This window comes from Macrobrachium rosenbergii, chromosome 42 (genome assembly GCF_040412425.1).
Source record: "Macrobrachium rosenbergii isolate ZJJX-2024 chromosome 42, ASM4041242v1, whole genome shotgun sequence".
NCBI lineage: Eukaryota > Metazoa > Arthropoda > Malacostraca > Decapoda > Palaemonidae > Macrobrachium > Macrobrachium rosenbergii.
The window spans coordinates 14,596,258-14,614,454 of NC_089782.1; the positions used below are offsets into that span (position 1 = coordinate 14,596,258).

The 18,197-nt window shown below is 37.5% G+C and overlaps 1 protein-coding gene across 6 annotated transcripts; it reads right to left on the reverse strand.

Moving 5' to 3' along the window:
* Positions 1–2,690: 2,690 nt before the first annotated feature.
* Positions 2,691–17,030, reverse strand: LOC136827966 (cytochrome P450 3A29-like). Of its 6 annotated transcripts, none has more exons than XM_067085538.1 (6): positions 16,940–17,030; positions 11,563–12,805; positions 5,737–5,868; positions 5,413–5,519; positions 4,186–4,329; positions 2,691–3,508 (listed from the first exon to the last, which is right to left on the reverse strand). In XM_067085538.1, the coding sequence occupies exons 2-6, from the start codon at positions 12,739–12,741 to the stop codon at positions 3,403–3,405; spliced, it is 1,668 nt and encodes a 555-aa protein (XP_066941639.1). In that variant the 5' UTR covers positions 12,742–12,805; positions 16,940–17,030; the 3' UTR covers positions 2,691–3,402. The 6 variants fall into 6 exon arrangements, with proteins under 6 accessions (XP_066941639.1, XP_066941640.1, XP_066941638.1 ...); XM_067085539.1 differs by having other exon boundaries at positions 11,563–12,801; positions 16,922–17,029; XM_067085537.1 differs by lacking the exon at positions 16,940–17,030 and adding an exon at positions 16,688–16,759.
* Positions 17,031–18,197: the final 1,167 nt, after the last annotated feature.

Consider the following 18,197-nt stretch of genomic DNA (forward strand, 5'->3'; position numbering starts at 1 on the left):
ACTGCCTCATTTTTGACGAGACAAGTACACCCGCAATCATAGCATGAAATGACTGAAATCACCACTTGTGACAATAGGGTGAAAAGCAGAAGCACAAAGGCACATGCATATGTCAACAGATCGTCCACCCGACTCACATCATGGAAAGAAGTGAAGAACGAAATTGACCAAATTTGCCTACTATTAACGAATAATATATAGCCTGGGTATCTATCATTGCCTGTGTTATGGGTTTGCATACAAGGAGGGATGCCCTACCTTACGGGAGATCTCAGTTGAGGCATAACCGCAAGCTGTCCTTACCAAAAGATAAGCCTCTGGATCTACAGTAAGGCCAACCAGCTAGCAGCCATAGTAACAAAAAATAACTTGCTCCAGGAGCACTGAAAGAGATGTACACAAATGTAGTATATGAACTGACATGTCCAGGGGAGATGTGTAAACCTCTTAGGCACGAGTACATGGGATACACTACAACGATCATTCGGAGACGAGTGCTGGCCTATAGGAATGAAGGGGCAAGGCGGCAAACAAAGAGAAAGCAACAGAGAGAACAAAAATGGCCGCTGTTTAAAAGCCAAGGCTGTAAGCATCGCGCCAAGAAACCGACTCTGAATATTCAGCGAGAGTCGGATGATATATCGCCCTTCAGCAGCGGGAGAAGGATTACGCAAATAAAGGAGAATCAAACAACCAAAAAGTCTCCAGCAAAGCCTAAGTAAAGTCCCTTCAGACCTCGTTCAATACAATTCACGCTTGACAGCTAGTGGCTGACACATGTATAATGATGTTAATACAAATAATATTATTCATACATCCACACAGACAATATATATATATACACTATATATATATATATATATATATATATATATATATATATATATATATATATATATATATATATATATATATATGAATGTTTGTCACATTCAATGTGGCAGTTTTTTATATATTTATAAATATTAAAACAAATATAGTCTAATATCCAGTTACCATACCTTGAAATAACTCACACCTAACGTATGTACACACAGATATATACATACATACATACATACATACATACATACATATATATATATATATATATATATATATATATATATATATATATATATATATATATATATATATATATATATATATATATATATATATATATATGTGTGTGTGTGTATATATATATACATATATGTGTGTTCTACAACCACTATTTCTAGGGTGGGAATAAGGTATATAGTATTTTATACTGTGTAGGTTATTGTATTTGACAATGAGAGTTAATTACGGACAAAGATATTAGTCCCTGAACGGGATAATGCCGTCGGTGCACCTCATGCGGTATACTGTAGGTATTACTTAAGGTTCTTTGCAGCGTCCCTTCAGCCCCTAGTTACAACCACTTTCATTCCTTTTACTGTACCCCCGTTCATAGGTAATCTCTTTGTTCCCCCTTACTTCCCATCCTCTCTTAACAACTGTTTCATAGTGTAACTGCGAGGTTTTCCTCCTGTTACACATTCCAAACTTTTTTACTGTCAATTTGTTTTGAGCTGAATGACGTCATAGGTCCTAGCGCTTGGCTTTTGGCCTAAATTCTACATTCTCTCTCTCTCTCTCTCTCTCTCTCTCTCTCTCTCTCTCTCTCTCTCTCTCTCTCTCTCTCTCTCTCTCTCTCAAGCACATAAACAACACATTGCGTGCGTCTGAATAAGCAGCTTTATACTTTTTTTTTTTAGTTTCAGTTGATCTGTCTCCAGATTATCTTTTCTTGAGCTTGTGCATTTCCTAGTCTTTACATTATAGTTTGGAGAGATAGTTTTACAATTAATAGTTTTATTTGGGTCAATGTCCAGAACAACTCCGCGGTGAGATATAAGAAAATAGGTCACACTATAATTTTCACAATATAAAATAATAAAACTTTGTCTCTGAACACTTTTTGAGGAGATTCACCATATCCGAGATATTAATGATTATCTAATCGGCATCCTCGAAAAATTTTCTAAGTCGTTTGTTTACATCCAGTAGCACTTCGTGTACTTGATCTTACTGGAGTTAGTTCGAAAATGAAGTTTTTTACTGTAATGTTTCTCAGAAAGAGTGTAATGTTTCTCAGAAAAACTAGTTCCCCATCGAATGGATTTCGATTTTTGACTTATAAGGTTAGACAATACCTGTCCCCCAACCCCCTCCATAGCTAATATGGCAAAATTGTGGGTGTTTCCTCATCATAAGAAGTGGTCTAAAACGCTTTAAATATGAAAAATATTACATTTTACTTTTAATTTTGGTACTTTATGCATGCGGAGTTCTTCTGGACATTCACCTTTATTTGTTATTTCTAATTGTATGTTGATATATTCAGAGCACAGTTGCACATTAATATATATACAAGTTCTCTTTCATGGTAAAAAGTTAGAGACATTCTAAGTTATTTTAGTTTACTTGGGAAATCATAGAAATTCAGTTTTCTATGAATATTCGTTTACGAAATACAGAAAACGACATTGTTAACTCATCATTGCAAGGGCCAATTGAGTAAGATGTCGCCGCTGTAGTTTGCATTGAGCTGAATACACTTTTCACTGTTGCTTATGTTTACGCTGCTATTGTAGATTTTGCTAGGGTTCTAATATTTAATGGAAACAGGTCATTCTGACAGTTTGAGGAGAATAAAAGACATGTAACCCTTTTATGATTTATGATAATTCTAGAGAGAATGCATTTTTAAAGAAAATAAGCATTGCAACTTACTGTTATACAATAAAGACTCAACCTTGTAACAACAACACATGTAGTTAGAATTAACAGTGCAAAAGTTATAGAATAAGGCTGAAAAGGCTAGGAATCACAGTCAGTTAAATGGAATACAGCCAGTGAATATCTGTTGGTTATACCTTGACGCATATCGGCAATTTTCACATCAAAAGAATCCAATACAAAAGTTACATATAATATGTCTTAATGGCTGGTGCTCTTTAGATTAGAAGTTAGATGAATCCCTAACCCTGACAAATGTATTTCAAGTAGTATTTATAAGTAATCTTATCACTCATAAGTAACCTTATGTTAAACTGATATTTATTATCTTAAGCGTCGAATGTTTCACATAGATCATACATATCCATTATCAACTATCGCACCTGAATAATTTCATCTGCAATAATTTTCACTTGTTTTGAAAAAAAAGTTGTAATTCATCTTTCTATATTGTCGTTTGATTACTCAGTTAATTTCAACTATATTTTATAACTGAAATAGACATATCTGCTTAGTTACGAAAGCCAAATACCAAGATAAATGAAATGAAATAAAAAAAAACTATAATTCCCGATTACAAAAAGGCGGTAATATTTCCCTGGTCATCGTGAACTGTGGAGGAAATAAACCACCGTTTCACTCCCTCGGTATTGCTTTGAGAATGACGTCTTTGGCGGGAGTGTGGGTCACCGTTGGAAGCTCGAAGACCATAGGGATGGGAGTCTGCTCGCACGTCTCCAGTCTACAGAAAATGAGAAGTAGTAGTTTGAGACTGCCTTAGTTTAAAAAAATGAAAGGGGAGGGTTAAACCGTCTGATGTACTATTAGATAAAATAAAGCTAAAGACATTTATAAAAAGAAAAAAAACAGGGAATTCAGTACCAGTGTAAATAATGTAATAAACAGCATGAAAGAGAAAATGTATAGAGTAAAACTGTATCAAGTTAAAACAGCTCAGCACCTCACGCGAATAGTGTAGTGTGCCCGCAACTGTGATTGTGGAGTGAGCACTTAAGAACCAGGAACCAGGAACTATAGTTAAAATCTTTGTCAATATTTCGAAAGATACACACATATGTAAGAGATGAGCAAGACCAAGAGTTTCTTCCTAATGGTAATATTAAACAAAAGTACTAAAATATAGCGTAAGAGTGAAGGTTTTGGTAAATACTCAAAGTTTGAACATCTGGAGCAAGTAAAAGGAAACGAAGTACGAAGGAAGGTAGGAAAATTTTAAATATTGCGATAAAGTGATAACAGAGAAAATAACTACGTAAGTCATAGTATAGTACTGACTTTGCACGTTGTATTACTATTCTGAATCCTTGTTAAGGAGCTTAGTTCATAATTTAGTCATGAATAAGAAAATCCAGTCAAAATGGGCTTCTATTCCATAAAAAAAAAGTTAATGAACCTCACTTGTGTGTCCTAATAAGTCTGGCTAATGCCACCTTGGCCTCGAGTTGAGCAAATCGAAGACCAGGACAACTTCTGGGTCCTGCGCCGAATGGGATGTAGGACATCGGGTGCCTGTTTTCAGAGGCCTTGGCTTCAGCAGAAAATCTGAAAGGACAGGATATTGTATCACAAGAAAGACTCTCTCTCTCTCTCACCCTCTCTCTCTCTCTCTATTTTCATCATTTAATGATATGCACATTCACAAGTTCTACATTGAATCTTTCACTGGTTTAGGAGGTTTTCACAACATTAGCTACTTCATACACACACACACACACACACACACACACACACATATATATATATATATATATATATATATATATATATATATATATATATATATATATATATATATATATATATATATATATATATATGTCTCCCTTAGAAGGGGTAGCTCCAGAATTTCTAGTCGATCAAGTTCTAAGATAGTATTTATGATGAAGTTGCTAGTACTATGCCCCTACCGTACCCAGATGCACTCGGGTGACGACCCGGGTGACATGATGTCCACTCACTAATGCACCTTGTCCATCCACCCTCAATGATGAGTCATATACTATTATCACTAGACTATAAGTAGCATTTATATAATATAATATAATATAATATAATATAATATGATATAATATAATATAATATAATATAATATAATATAATATAATATAATATAATATAATATAATATAATATAATATAATATAAATTTTTATCAGATCACTGTGACATTTTATATACAAACATTAAGCTACAAACTGTCGTTTAATATCCAAATCGCGCTACTTCGGGAATAACACCGAAGGGGAATTATAAGTGATAAGTGGTTTGATGCCTAAGTGGCTCGATCTCTCGACAGTCCGAACCGACGACTTCCAGTCGACGTTCAGGACCTTTCGGCTGTCAAGAATTTAACGTCGGCTGGAAGTCGTTGGTTCGGACTGTCTAGTGTTCGAGTCAGTTAGGCACCAAACCATTTATCACTTACAATTCCTCTTCGGTGATATTCCCCGAAGTAGCGCGAATTAGATATTAAACGACAGTTGTAGCAATGTTTATATATACATGCATATATACATATATATATATATATTTATATATATATATATATATATATATATATATATATATATATATATATATATATATATATATATATATATATTAGCGCAAATTTGTAACCACTCACCTTTCAGGATCAAATGTGTAAGGTTCTGGCCACAGTTTGGGGTCGTGGTGAATCTGCCAGACTGGAATCATAATATTGGTGTCGGTTGGAATGAAGTAATCGCCCAGCTGTTGAAGTAGAACATGAAACAGCCAAAAGATCAAGGTTTGGTTGTAAAACAAAGCATTCCCTCTCTATCTATGAACACCAAATAATTAACAGGATTCTAAATTTGAATTGTAATCCTCATATGAATGATATTTACAACCTAAAGACAAATCCAGACAGACAGAATTAAATTTCGTTTGTTCATCACAGAAATGTCTGACAAAAACATCCACTCACTTGGTAATCTGCGTTTGTGTCCCTGGTGATGAAGGTGACCACAGGCGGGAAGAGCCTTAGCGTTTCAGAGAAAACCTGGTCCAGGTAGGTTAGTTTGTGCACAGTTTCGTAGGAGATGTGCTTGTGTCCGTCCTGAAGAGAGGAACAAATAACTAAGATAAAAAGATAAAAATAATGATTTCAAACGATCTGTTCATGACTGAAAGCCATAAATCCTTTGCTTGAGTGGTCAGTAATAAGTAACTTTTATTTTGATCCCAGCCTCTTTATAGATTTGTACCTGAAGTGGCAGAGGAAAGGCTTAAAAGGTTCGAGCAAGGAAGTTCTGTGATTCAAGTATTTTTCATCAGACAATTGCGAGAGAAGTTTAAGAGTAAAGAGAAATGATACTTTCACACACATGGCTCTAGAAATGCCTTGTGTAGAATTAGTAGCGATGCAATGTCGAGCATTTTAAATATTAACTCATAAATGGTAACTTGTCGAGGGCAACTGAAAATCTTCATGATGAAACAAAGCATGTGCTATGTCTGTAGGTGGGAGAGTCATAATTTGTTGTGAAAGTGAACCTAAGGTAATGGTGCGTAATCCAAGCATGGGCGTTTGACATTTTCACTGACTAAATTATTCAAGCAGTCAGAAAAGAATGAGAGTTGTTAACTGAAATGTTTTTACCAGAAAAGCCATTTATGAGTGGAATGAAGAGTCGCTGATTTTGCAAAGGATTTAGTTGTTTCGTGAAAATTCAAGAGACACTTTAGAGACCCGTGAAAGGGTCTGAAAGTATGCATAAAATGAAAAAGTTATTAAAGTCTGTATGACCAAGAGTAATGTTTAGAGAGTAAATGTAAGCCAGGAAGATTGGGCAGTGAATGTCGGTGTGGATGATGGAAGACTGGATGCACCCGATTTGTGAAGGTATTTGGAAGATCATAAAGCGAACGGTGTAGGCGAAGAGAAGAGGCAAGACACCAAATTCGTGAAGCAAAGGGTTTGCAAGTTTGCTGCTAAAGGTTTGGATAAGATGAAGAGTATTGTGAAGGCAGATCTTGAAATGTTTGAGGTGAGAGCTGAGCCAACTCTCCTTTACGGGAATGGCGTATGAGCACTAAATACAAATGACAGACAAAGGGTAGAATCTAACGTTTGTAAAAGCACTGAAATTGGAAGAAATGTAAACGTACGAAGGAAGTGGTAAAAGGTTATCATAGGTATAAAAGACGAATCTCAACGTATGAAATTATTTTGCCATGTGAAGGAAAATAAGAAATTATTGGTTTATGAAAAATGGGTATAATTCCTAAGATGCTGGTGAGAAGGAGAGGGGTACCAGGGAGATACTTGTGGCATGAAGTGGGACGGTTGTTCAAAGGAAGAACCCTAATGTATAGGAAGGGAGAGATTGCTCGCAAGGTAGAGGTTAATGGCACAGTGCATGTGAAGGGGCTTAGACGTGCGGCTAATTGAAACTTTTCTTTGTGTCCGGAAAAATTCATGTCATCCAGTTTGCTGGAGAAGGAAGACGAGTAATTATCAATTTTCGAAGAAAATTTTCCTGTTGATGTCCCAGGGAAAGTCATCCATATTAACCAGTTGCATAAAGCTTCCACGTGACTAATCACTGCCTCAACCTGGAAATCCCGCCTACGTAGTAACCCATAGATAACAGAAGGCCATTTAAGGGTTTTTTGTCTTCTTAAACAGTACAGATAAAGATCTCCCTTGCCTCTTGACCTCTGATTGACGCTGCCCATCTATCTGCCAGTACATTGTGCCCTTGTAAGGTAGACGATAAAGCAGGGCTCCGAGGGCAGATATGAGGAATCGCTTTTCAAAAAGTAGAAACGGGCTCTTTCACTCAAAACAAATGACGTATACAGTGCGCTCGTTTTCCATGAGACTCCGTCTCTCGGTCACGGTGGCGTCGAACGTGCCACAATCGTGATCATTCGCTTCGAGGTCAGGGCATTTATCTTATCAGGACGATGGTGTTTATAGGGGGGCTGACTTGCCGATAAAAGCATCTTTCAGAAACCTTACGACAACCAGTAAACAGTGATAAAAAAATATCTATAACCGATGAATCATGTCACACCATCATTACATTACAAAGTCCTTGAGGAGGTTCTACGTGCTTATTCTTTATCAGTGCTGTACGTGCGGGCGCGCTAGTGTGGAGCAGGACGTAAAGTAAAGCCATAGATGAGCAAGCTGCCACAGACGGAATGTCTTCATATGAACGTGAAAAAATGCCGTTTGTTTGAACTTCATGACCTGCATTTTGCTTGGCTTCCCTTCAGCCTTCTTGGATTTTTTCCGGAGAGCACAATTGCAATACGAAGTGTCATCAATATTATTATTGAGGATTACAAAAGTTGTGTATTATTATTATTATTATTATTATTATTATTATTATTATTATTATTATTATTATTATTATTATTACTGGTTAGAGTACACGTATCGTAAAGCATTATGGTAAATAGGGAAGGATGACGATAAATCCCGGATGGGGCAGTCTTGTACACTATTGTTGTCGCGTGCAAAAAAAAAAAATAATAATATAAATGAATGAATAAATACAAAATGATACGTTGCGTTTTATTATTACATACACACACACACACACACACACACACACATATATATATATATATATATATATATATATATATATATATATATATATATATATATATATATATATATATATACATACATACAATCATGTATTCATGGAATAAGTAGGACACACGATGTAGGCGAAAGTTAAACAAAGATGACTGACACAAAGTGGAAGAAATGCACATTATGTATGCTAAAGCGACAGAGCAAATGAACGTTCAGTCGGCACAAAAGAAATATTAGCACTTGAGTGGAGTGAGGTCAGTGCCCCCTCACCGCGTGTCATCTTCCCAGTGAGCACTGACTTCGGTCACAAATGAGGTTAGAGCTCCTCCTCCTCCTCCTCCTCCTCCTCCTCCTTTCAGACACACACACACACACACACACACATGATGTGCCTAATCCCATATGTGTTTTAGCCGGTCATTTTTGTCCGACCTTAAAGTGAGCGAAAGTCTATTAACGGTGGATTTTTCCTCGGACAAAACGTCCTTTAACCGAATTGTCAATTAGTGAAGACGTCCATTAACCAAGGTATGACTGTACAACCTTTAAAATGTCAAGTATATTTGCCCGAAGCAAGCAACAAAATAAAAAATCTTAAAGTACTCAGCCATAAAATACATACAGATGCACCACAGGGAAGAATGAAACGCAGGGTATAAATCCTGATTAGTTTTGACTTTAGTTTAAGAATTTTTCAAGAGGACTGATAGACATTTACAACCTAGGTGATATACAAACAAACATACAGATGGTTGTTAATATTGTTTTTAACCATCTGCATGTTTGTCTGTATATCACCTAGGTTGTAAATGTCTATCAGTCCTCTTGAAAATTTCTTAAACTAAAGTCAAAACTAATCAGGATTTATACCCTGCGTTTCATTCTTCCCTGTGGTGCATCTGCATGTATTTTATGGCTGAGTACTTTAAGATTTTTTTTTTTGTTGCTTGCTTCGTGCAAATATACTTGACATTGTAAAGGTTGTACAGTCATACCTTGGTTAATGGACGTCTTCACTAATGGACAATTCGGTTAAAGGACGTTTTGTCCGAGGAAAAATCCACCGTTAATAGACTTTCGCTCACTTTAAGGTCGGACAAAAATGACCGGCTAAAACACGTATGGGATTAGGCACATCATGTGTATGTATGGTTCCCAGCTGAAACAAAGGGAAGGGTTCAGTCTATGTGTGGGTATGGCTTAGCGCACATCTCTGCAAAGCTGTCTCCTGTGTCTTTATGCATTTTTTGCAATTCTAGTGTAAAATAATTGTACTGCATGTACAGTAAGTCTTCATGGCCCACTAGGGCAAAAAGATATAGATGTCATCTTATGTGAGAAGGCGAGAATGCATGCTGATCTCTTGAAAACCACTCCTGAAACGAGTGCTGGTACGGGTAACACTCAAGAGTTCAAAGTCAGTCATGGGTGGCTTCAAAACTTCAAGGAGAGAAGGGACACATACAGTAGTATGTGGTGATGCATGGTAAGGCTGCCATTTCTGACAAGATTCTGCCAAGAAGTATGTTAGAGTTCAAGCACTATATAAAGACTGAAAGTTTGTTCCCAGCAAGTATTCAGTTGTGATGAGAAAGGCCTGTTCTGGAAGAAAATACCAAACAGGACCTGTCACCGAAGAGTAGAAGTCATTGCCAGGGCACAAGCCAATGAGGGACAGGCTAACTCTTGTGCTCTGTGGTGATGCAAGCGCGGATTTAAAACTGAACCTTTTGCTTATCTAACACTCGTAGGACACAAGAGTTTTCTTTTTAAAGATAATGCAATTAAAAATAAATGTGCTGTAGAGGACTAACAGTAGGGCTTGGGTAACCAGGCAATTTTGTTACTGATTGGATGAAAGAATTTGGTGGCCCTACCATCAAGAAATACCTTGAGGAAAAACAATTGCCTCTGAAGGCCCATCTTGTGCTGGGCATGCTCCTGCTCATCTTCCAGCCTGGGAGGCAGAGTTGCTGCATTAGGGTGAGAATCTTGCCCCCAGCCATGACCTATGTGACCAGCAGATCATTTCAAACTTTACAAACTCTTCACCAAAACAGTGTTTCAAAGGTACTTTGAAAGTGACCTCTGACATGAAATTAACCTTCAGAGAGTTCTTGAATAACCTCTTTAACACTCCCCATCGGTTAAAGAACAGCATTTTGGAATGGATTAAGTCCATTAACCGAGATATGAGTGCCTTCAACCTCAACTCAACATTGATTTTAGCGCCAGCCTACTGTACAGGAATCATCGACATTTGTAACCGAAAATAAAAAGAATAAAGTTAAAAGAAAAGCATAATTAAGAACAGAAAGATTACAACAGTACAGGAGCAGAAGTACTTAAGGGAATGGTACTAAAAAAAAAAAGAGAGGAGACCACAACTTAAGCATAAGCACATGGCAAGGAAAAGTAAATTTATGCTGGATGTTACTTTTAGGAAGTATGGAAATGTCAGCTGAGTAGGAGCTGTGGCCCTACAGGTTCAATTAAAGTTATATGGGATTATACCAAATAATCAGATATATGTTCAGACAAACTACAGCTACACTATATTTATACAGTAATGTCAGATACTATAAGATTAGTTAGATAAAGGAAAATCACTTAAAGGAACCATATGAGGGATGCTGAGGAAAGAGTCTATTAGAAATAGGCAAAAAATATAAGATAAAATTGGAAGCAAAACATTATGGAAATCAAATACTTAAGAAGAAAGGGTTCAAGATAAAACAGTAAGTGGAATAAAACGAAAAAGGGAGAAACGAAAGTAGGAAGGACAAAAATGATGTTTATCAATGAAAATGGTAGAAAGAGTACTATAAAGAACTAGTCACCAAAGAAGCCATGATGAAACTGAAGAAAAGATTAAACTTGCTAAATCTGAAAGAAAATGATGCAGCAGAGATGATGATAGCTTATGTGAGTGCTGTTGGCAGGCTTTGGAGATAAGAAATAAGCATCTGTGTAGATGGTAACTGACGATGATGAACTTGCTGCAGATTGCAGCACTTTGTACCTACATTTGTGGGGCGTTCACAATCATAGCATGGAATCAGCCAGGAACCAGGAAAAGGATGGTAATGATTTGGTCAAAGGAAAATTTTGGGAAAGAAGGAAAATGGAACTGTGGAAAGAGGATATAGTGTTAAAATTTAAATGACATTGAAGATTAAAAGAATCGTGGCTTACCTCAATGTGCTCACAGAGTTCTAGATAAAGTTTTTCTTGGATATCAGGATTGCAAGCCAGGAGGTAGGCTGTATTAGTTAAGGAATTTGCTGTCGTGTCAAAACCTGCAATCAAAAACATCCACGCATTGGCGATGATCTCTTTGTCTGACATGGTCTTCTTGGCAACTTCATTAGCCAATATCGAGTTAGATGCAGAATGTTGTTGTCTTGCTTCATTTATCTTGCCATTTGGAACACTCGTCCCATTCTGAATGTTCAAAACTTTAGTGTCCGAAACATGCCGAGATTCTGCCGCATCTAGCATAAGCTGCAGAACATCAATGTGCTTCTTGGACAAATCTTCCCTCCTCACCTCCAGAACTGTCTTTAGGTGAGTCACAATCATATTGGTCATGCGACCCGACAGGGCAAACGTGTTATAGACGAAGGCTAAGACACTGAGGAAAATGTTGAAATAATTCAACAAATGGACTACCGGATTTATTGCATTTCTGAGGAACTTCCGAGTTGATGAGAGAACCAAATCGTTATCCTGGTCCCTCTGGCAGTGCCTCTTCATGGCCAAGACTGCTTCACATATGACATCTAAAGTGAGACCTTGAAACATGCTGTACCATTCTAGGGGCTTCTCCGCGGCATTACGGTCTGACACAATCTCCAGGAGTTCACTGACCCTTTCGTTAATGATGCCAATCATCAGCTTCATCTTTGACATGGAAAAAGTTGGCGTCAAAATGGAGCGCACGTCCTTCCACCTCTGGTCTCTTAGACCGACAAGTGTGTTGATGATTGGCTCCACCTCAACGAGGAACTTGGGTCTGTTGGAGAAGTTGTGGAAGTCCTTCACCAGCACTTGCCTGATGAGATCCAAGTCCTTGACGACAACGGTTGGCTTGGCACCAATGTAATACCCAAAGATGTTACCATACTTCTCCAGCCACTTCCCAATGACCTCTGTGGCTACAGTCTTCCCTGTCAGAGTGCGCATGCTGCCATGGATCAAGTGTGGCTTTACATAAGGAATACCCAGACGTTGGAAAAGGGAATGCTTGTACCTCCTGACACGCACCCAGTGGATCACGTAAAGTATAATCGTTGCAAAACAAAATGTCTTGGTGTATTGGGTCATTCCCACACATAGGAGAGACCATAAAGATGAGAGCATTTCCAGAATCATTTTACCCAGTGCTTATTAGTCTGTCGAATCTTGTTTCAGCGAGTTGCAACCTTTGCACCCCTACCTGTGGAGAGAGAACACATTAATTTCATGAACCTATAAACAACACACACACTCACACAACACACAATCACGTGTGGAACGTACTCACGTCGGGATCGATGCATCCCGACGTGAGTATGTGTATATATGTGATGATTTCTATCTTATTCACTCAGAAGGGATAATTCGAATGAAATGTTGTTCATTGGGTCATATCGGGAAATAATCGCTGGTATGCATCCAGTTAGCTTGCCCAGGTAATTCCTTGAGTGCAGTTGCTTTCCGACTTCTTTTAGACTTGTATGGCCCAGTGGAAAGAGAGACAACGATCCCCGACGTGAGTCAGAAGTATATATGCATATATGTGTATAACCACTGTGTATGTATGTATTTATATTAAATAATTTCATCCAATAGGAGGTGGCTTCAAGGAAAGACAACATAGCAGTCAGTGCTACATTCATTCTTTAACCACTGGACATGGTAAAGTAGTTGACATTAAATAGTTGTATCAATTACAATTAAATTCCTCCTTATAGGTAAAAATTAATTTAGGTTGAAATATTTTTCTTTGCAATAACTATCTTCATTTTATATATTCTATATATACATTTACCTACTGGAGTTTTCATTTATACATCTGGAGTTTATTACTGTTTAAGAATCAATATCTTAGGTGAAGTTTTTGACTTTTTGTTCTTATATTTATCAGTACCCTAATCCATCAGTTTTTAGTTTGAATAAATATGTCTGCTGTGAATTTCCTAGTTTATTATCCTTATCTTTTTTTAATTCTTGGAGACACACTGAGAATAGACGCTTCCAATAAAGATTAAAGACCAAGACAGTAGAAGTACCCCAGATGGATGGGAAAAGGGTGAGCTAATATATATATATATATATATATATATATATATATATATATATATATATATATATATATATATATATATATATATATATATATATATATATATATATATATATATTATATTTCTATATATCTATAGTCATAAAAATTTTTTGCAATATCCAATATCGTATTGACTCTTTGGCCCCCTCTAATCAAAATTCCTGGCTACGCCACTGACTGTGGATGGACCACTGTGCAATAAAACTTTTACAATATTAGCCATGTCATACATCTACACAGGAGGTTCTTCAGCAGTGAGTTGAACCATCAGGCACATTACTCCATTTACTCCTATCTCGCGAACGTTCTCGCACTTTATGGAGATTAAGGCCCTTTCATTTACCAAAACTGATTTCATTCTATGTAGCCAACCCGCGTCTTTCTCTTCTCCTTCTCCCAGCACATCAGAATTATACACTCTCTTTGCCAACCATTCATTCCGATTGACTGAACCATCTAAAGTCACTCTGAGCCATTCTCTCACCTACTCTAAAATTTTTATCACTTCTACATGTTTGAATATTTCTATCCATATCAGTTCTTCTTGTTCTGCGCATGCTACACATATAGTTCATATCAGCAGCTTCCACTTTGTTCTTTCATTCGCATCCAGTTCCCACACTTCACTTCCACCAAGGAGAGTTGGTTCAAGAATCTCTTGATACGTTTACACCTTGGCTTCCATTGACAATTCAAGTCTCTTCCCAGACTTCTGTGCATACCTATCTCGCTTCACGTATTCTGTGACTTATCTCTGCTCTCGTCCCACCATCATCCATCATATTTACTCCCAAATACTTTAATACATCAACAGTTCCATCCATTATCCATATTAACATTCATTGTTGCAGCTTCCTGGTATACATTTACAATCATAACCTCATACGTGTACATGTCTCAGCTTTCCTCTTTTGCAAACACTGTCAAACTCTGCTATCAATTTCTGTAGAGTCTCTTCATTCACAACTCGTTTTCCTTTCCCACTACTTTACAAGTACATCCTCAGTCTGTCCTGTCTTTGGCTTCTCTCACCACTCCCTCCATAAAAACACTGGACAGCCACAGATATAACTCACCCTTGTCTCTGGCCCTTTTTTTAACCAAGTTTTTCTTTTTTCTATCTACATATCTTAACACATGTTTCACTTCCACCATAAAAGATTTTTCTTCTATATCATACATTCTCGACGTCTGCCTCAATGCAGGTGTCATTTCTGTCATAAGCTTTCTCTCTGTCCATGTATGCCACCTACAACTTTTTCCATTGACTATAAAATTTTCTACGTAACTGTTTTATAATAATTACCAGATCCAAAACACTCTCATCTTTGTTTAGGCCCACACTGTTCTTCACCAGTCAGTCCTTCTGTCATCTGTTTGATTTTCTGAGCCTAAATTCTACCATACACCTTCCTCAGTCTACAAAGTAATGGTATACCCCCATTATTTTTACAGTCACCTCTGCTCCTTGTACCATTGTGAAGTAGAACAATTATTCCTCTCACCCACCACTCCAGAACCTTTCCCTCGTCCAGACGTACCTTGCCAACCCTCTAATTTGAGGGGGGAGGGGGGGAAGAAAAACGAAGCAACACTATTTGCAGCTCTCATCTTTTTCATTAGTAGTGTTTTGACCACCCCAAACTCACTGCACCACTTTCATGTTTTCCTAGGCTCTTCCACCCAATCCAGCCAATTCTTTCACCCTCTGACCCACCTCCTTCCTCCCAACTTCCACATCTTGCTCACTTTCCAACTCTGACCATCATTCTCCTAAAATGCATGGACCTAGAAAAAGTCTATAGTAAATGAGAGAGAGAGAGAGAGAGAGAGAGAGAGAGAGAGAGAGAGAGAGAGAGAAGCAATGTGAGGGTTGTAAGAATGTACGGTATAAATGGGAAATTCTTGAGAGCAATAAAAACTTTTTAATGATGAACATATGTGTTTAGAATCTGCAGACGGGAGGGTAACTGGTCTGATGTAAACCTTATTCTGAGACAATGGCGTGTTATGTTTCCATGGCTGCCTATTGTTTTATGGAACGAATGAGAAGTCAAAGAAAGGACAAACAACAGACGTATGCATAAAGTTCTGGGATAAATAGAGGGAGCGTGAATGGCGTGTGGAATGACTCATGTTTGCAGATGATGCATCACAGGTTGGGGAAATGGAATAGAACCCACAGAATAGTAAAAGATAAAGGTGAGTGGACCACTGCGTGTAGTAGGATTTGATGCACTGCTGATGAACCTTGTGTGTAGGTGCGTGCAGCTGCTAACGTTGTGGAAGTTTTCTGCGCTTCGGGTTCACCCATGACGTGGCAGTTACATTATGAATATGACACTGATCACTGTCTTTTTTTTTTCAAAGGCAACGTTCTGTTGAGAAACTTATATATATATATATATATATATATATATATATATATATATATATATATATATATATATATATATATATATATATATATATATATATATATATGTGTGTGTGTGTGTGTGTGTGTGTGTGTGTGTGTTCCTGCATATCTGTGTCCCTGTGTGTGCATGGCAGACTGTACCGCAAGCCTTCTGATAAGTAAAGTGCAGCAATGTTAGAAGTGGTTGATACCTAAATTGGTGAACATAGACACATACGTCCTCTTTGGCGTTCGTAATAGTAAGGCATGGGATTAGTATCCTCCCTCAGCATGAAATCCCGGCACACAGTGAGAAAGATAACGCTTCAAAGCAACCTCTATGAGGAACAGCTTTTTTGAATGATAGTTATAAATGAATAAATTTGCCATTCGGGCTTAACGACCGTAAGTTAACGAGAGAGAGAGAGAGAGAGAGAGAGAGAGAGAGAGAGAGAGAGAGAGAGAGAGAGAGAGGTAATTTATTCACCTACTATTGCTTTTTTATACTCGAGTACTTTCAAATGATATCGAGATAAATTATTCAGTATTTTACAATTCACTCTACAGAAAAACTCTAGTCTTTTAGTACCAACACCTTTCCCTCGTGTTTCACGGCAAAGTTCCACCACCAAAGTTAGAGACCAACTGGCTGAAGTCAGCCAAAATAGGCTAAGCGTGTTGTGGTTAATTTATCTTGAACATAGGGATATCTATGGATGACACCCAAAGCATGTACGATGATTTCAGAAACTGAAAAGTAGCTTTAAAATTACCTCACTTTTTTCTGACCTTTGCTACGTAATTGCATCCAGAAGATATTATAACACCTACTGTTTCAAACTAACCTGGTCGCACAAATTCAGGTTTGCACTGGTGTAGGTGGTAGGAAGGATTAGCCAAGGACCCACTAAGAGCGTTGCCGTACCACTGCCGAATTTTACACGCTGATCTCATCATACCTCTTCACTTGTTAAGATGCGTTATCTCTATAATTTTTTTTTCGTATTACCGGGAACTGTACGGGCCTATGCTGTCTTTGTAGGAGATGGTTACAAAAACTGTATAGTAGAGATGGTTCATGTTGTCTAATTACGTGGGAAGTATGACGGTTGAAGTAATACGTTATTCTGGCAGTAGTCATCATTATCGATATCCTCGTTATTTCAATAATTTTTATCATTATTAACCTCTATTCGTTGTTCCATGTCTTGAGTTTCATTGATGCTTGCATTACAGCCAGTTCCTCTTAAAAACAAGAAATATTTTCACGGTATTTTTTCATCCGAAATTCTAAATTTGTACATCTTTTGTACCAACAAAAAAGAACCATAGAATTTAAATGATGTAAACAGAAGAGGCTTAAGAGAGGAAAAAAAAACTCATCGACCCATTTAACTCTCCCTCAACACAATAAGAGTCTCAAGATATTTTGCCCGTTGCACGCAATTTCTAAGGATAGAGGTACGACAACTGTCCGTAGTTCTTTTTTTACCTGCCATTCCTTATTCAACGTAGAGACAGAAAAATGGCAGACGGCAAAAAGATGAAAAGATGGCCCAGTGTTTTGAGATGTTCTGGTCATGTGGGCAGAATGGAGAAAGAGGAGGTTTATTGCGGGTGTATAACCGAGAGGTGTTAATGAGGAAGAAGACCCAGGAAGTGCTGGTATGGAGTGAAAACAGCGTGCTTGGAAGCATACGTCATTCTTAAGACCTTGATGTATGCCGGAAAACTGAGCGTGCAGTAACGATGCACACGCGCAGATCGAACTTCAGGAAGCTGCCTGGTATGTTAAAGAAAGTAGTTAGCCTACCTGATGCTCTTGATTGTGTTTATGCCTGTAACGAGTGTAAATCTTTCTGTTAGGGACCACTGAGAACAGCGCTTTTCACCATAATTTACTTCATAAAGTGTAAAATACATGAAAAGTGGTATTCTTTACGCCTGTAAATACATGTAGTTTAATAAAACGTTTTAAACACCCTCACTTTGGTTATTTTGGTCTGCGCTTCGGATGAACTCAGCCTCATCGTCGTAAAAATCCTTAATATGTTTAGAAAATGTTCATAGATTAAACAAAGATGGTTTACATCCTGATGACCG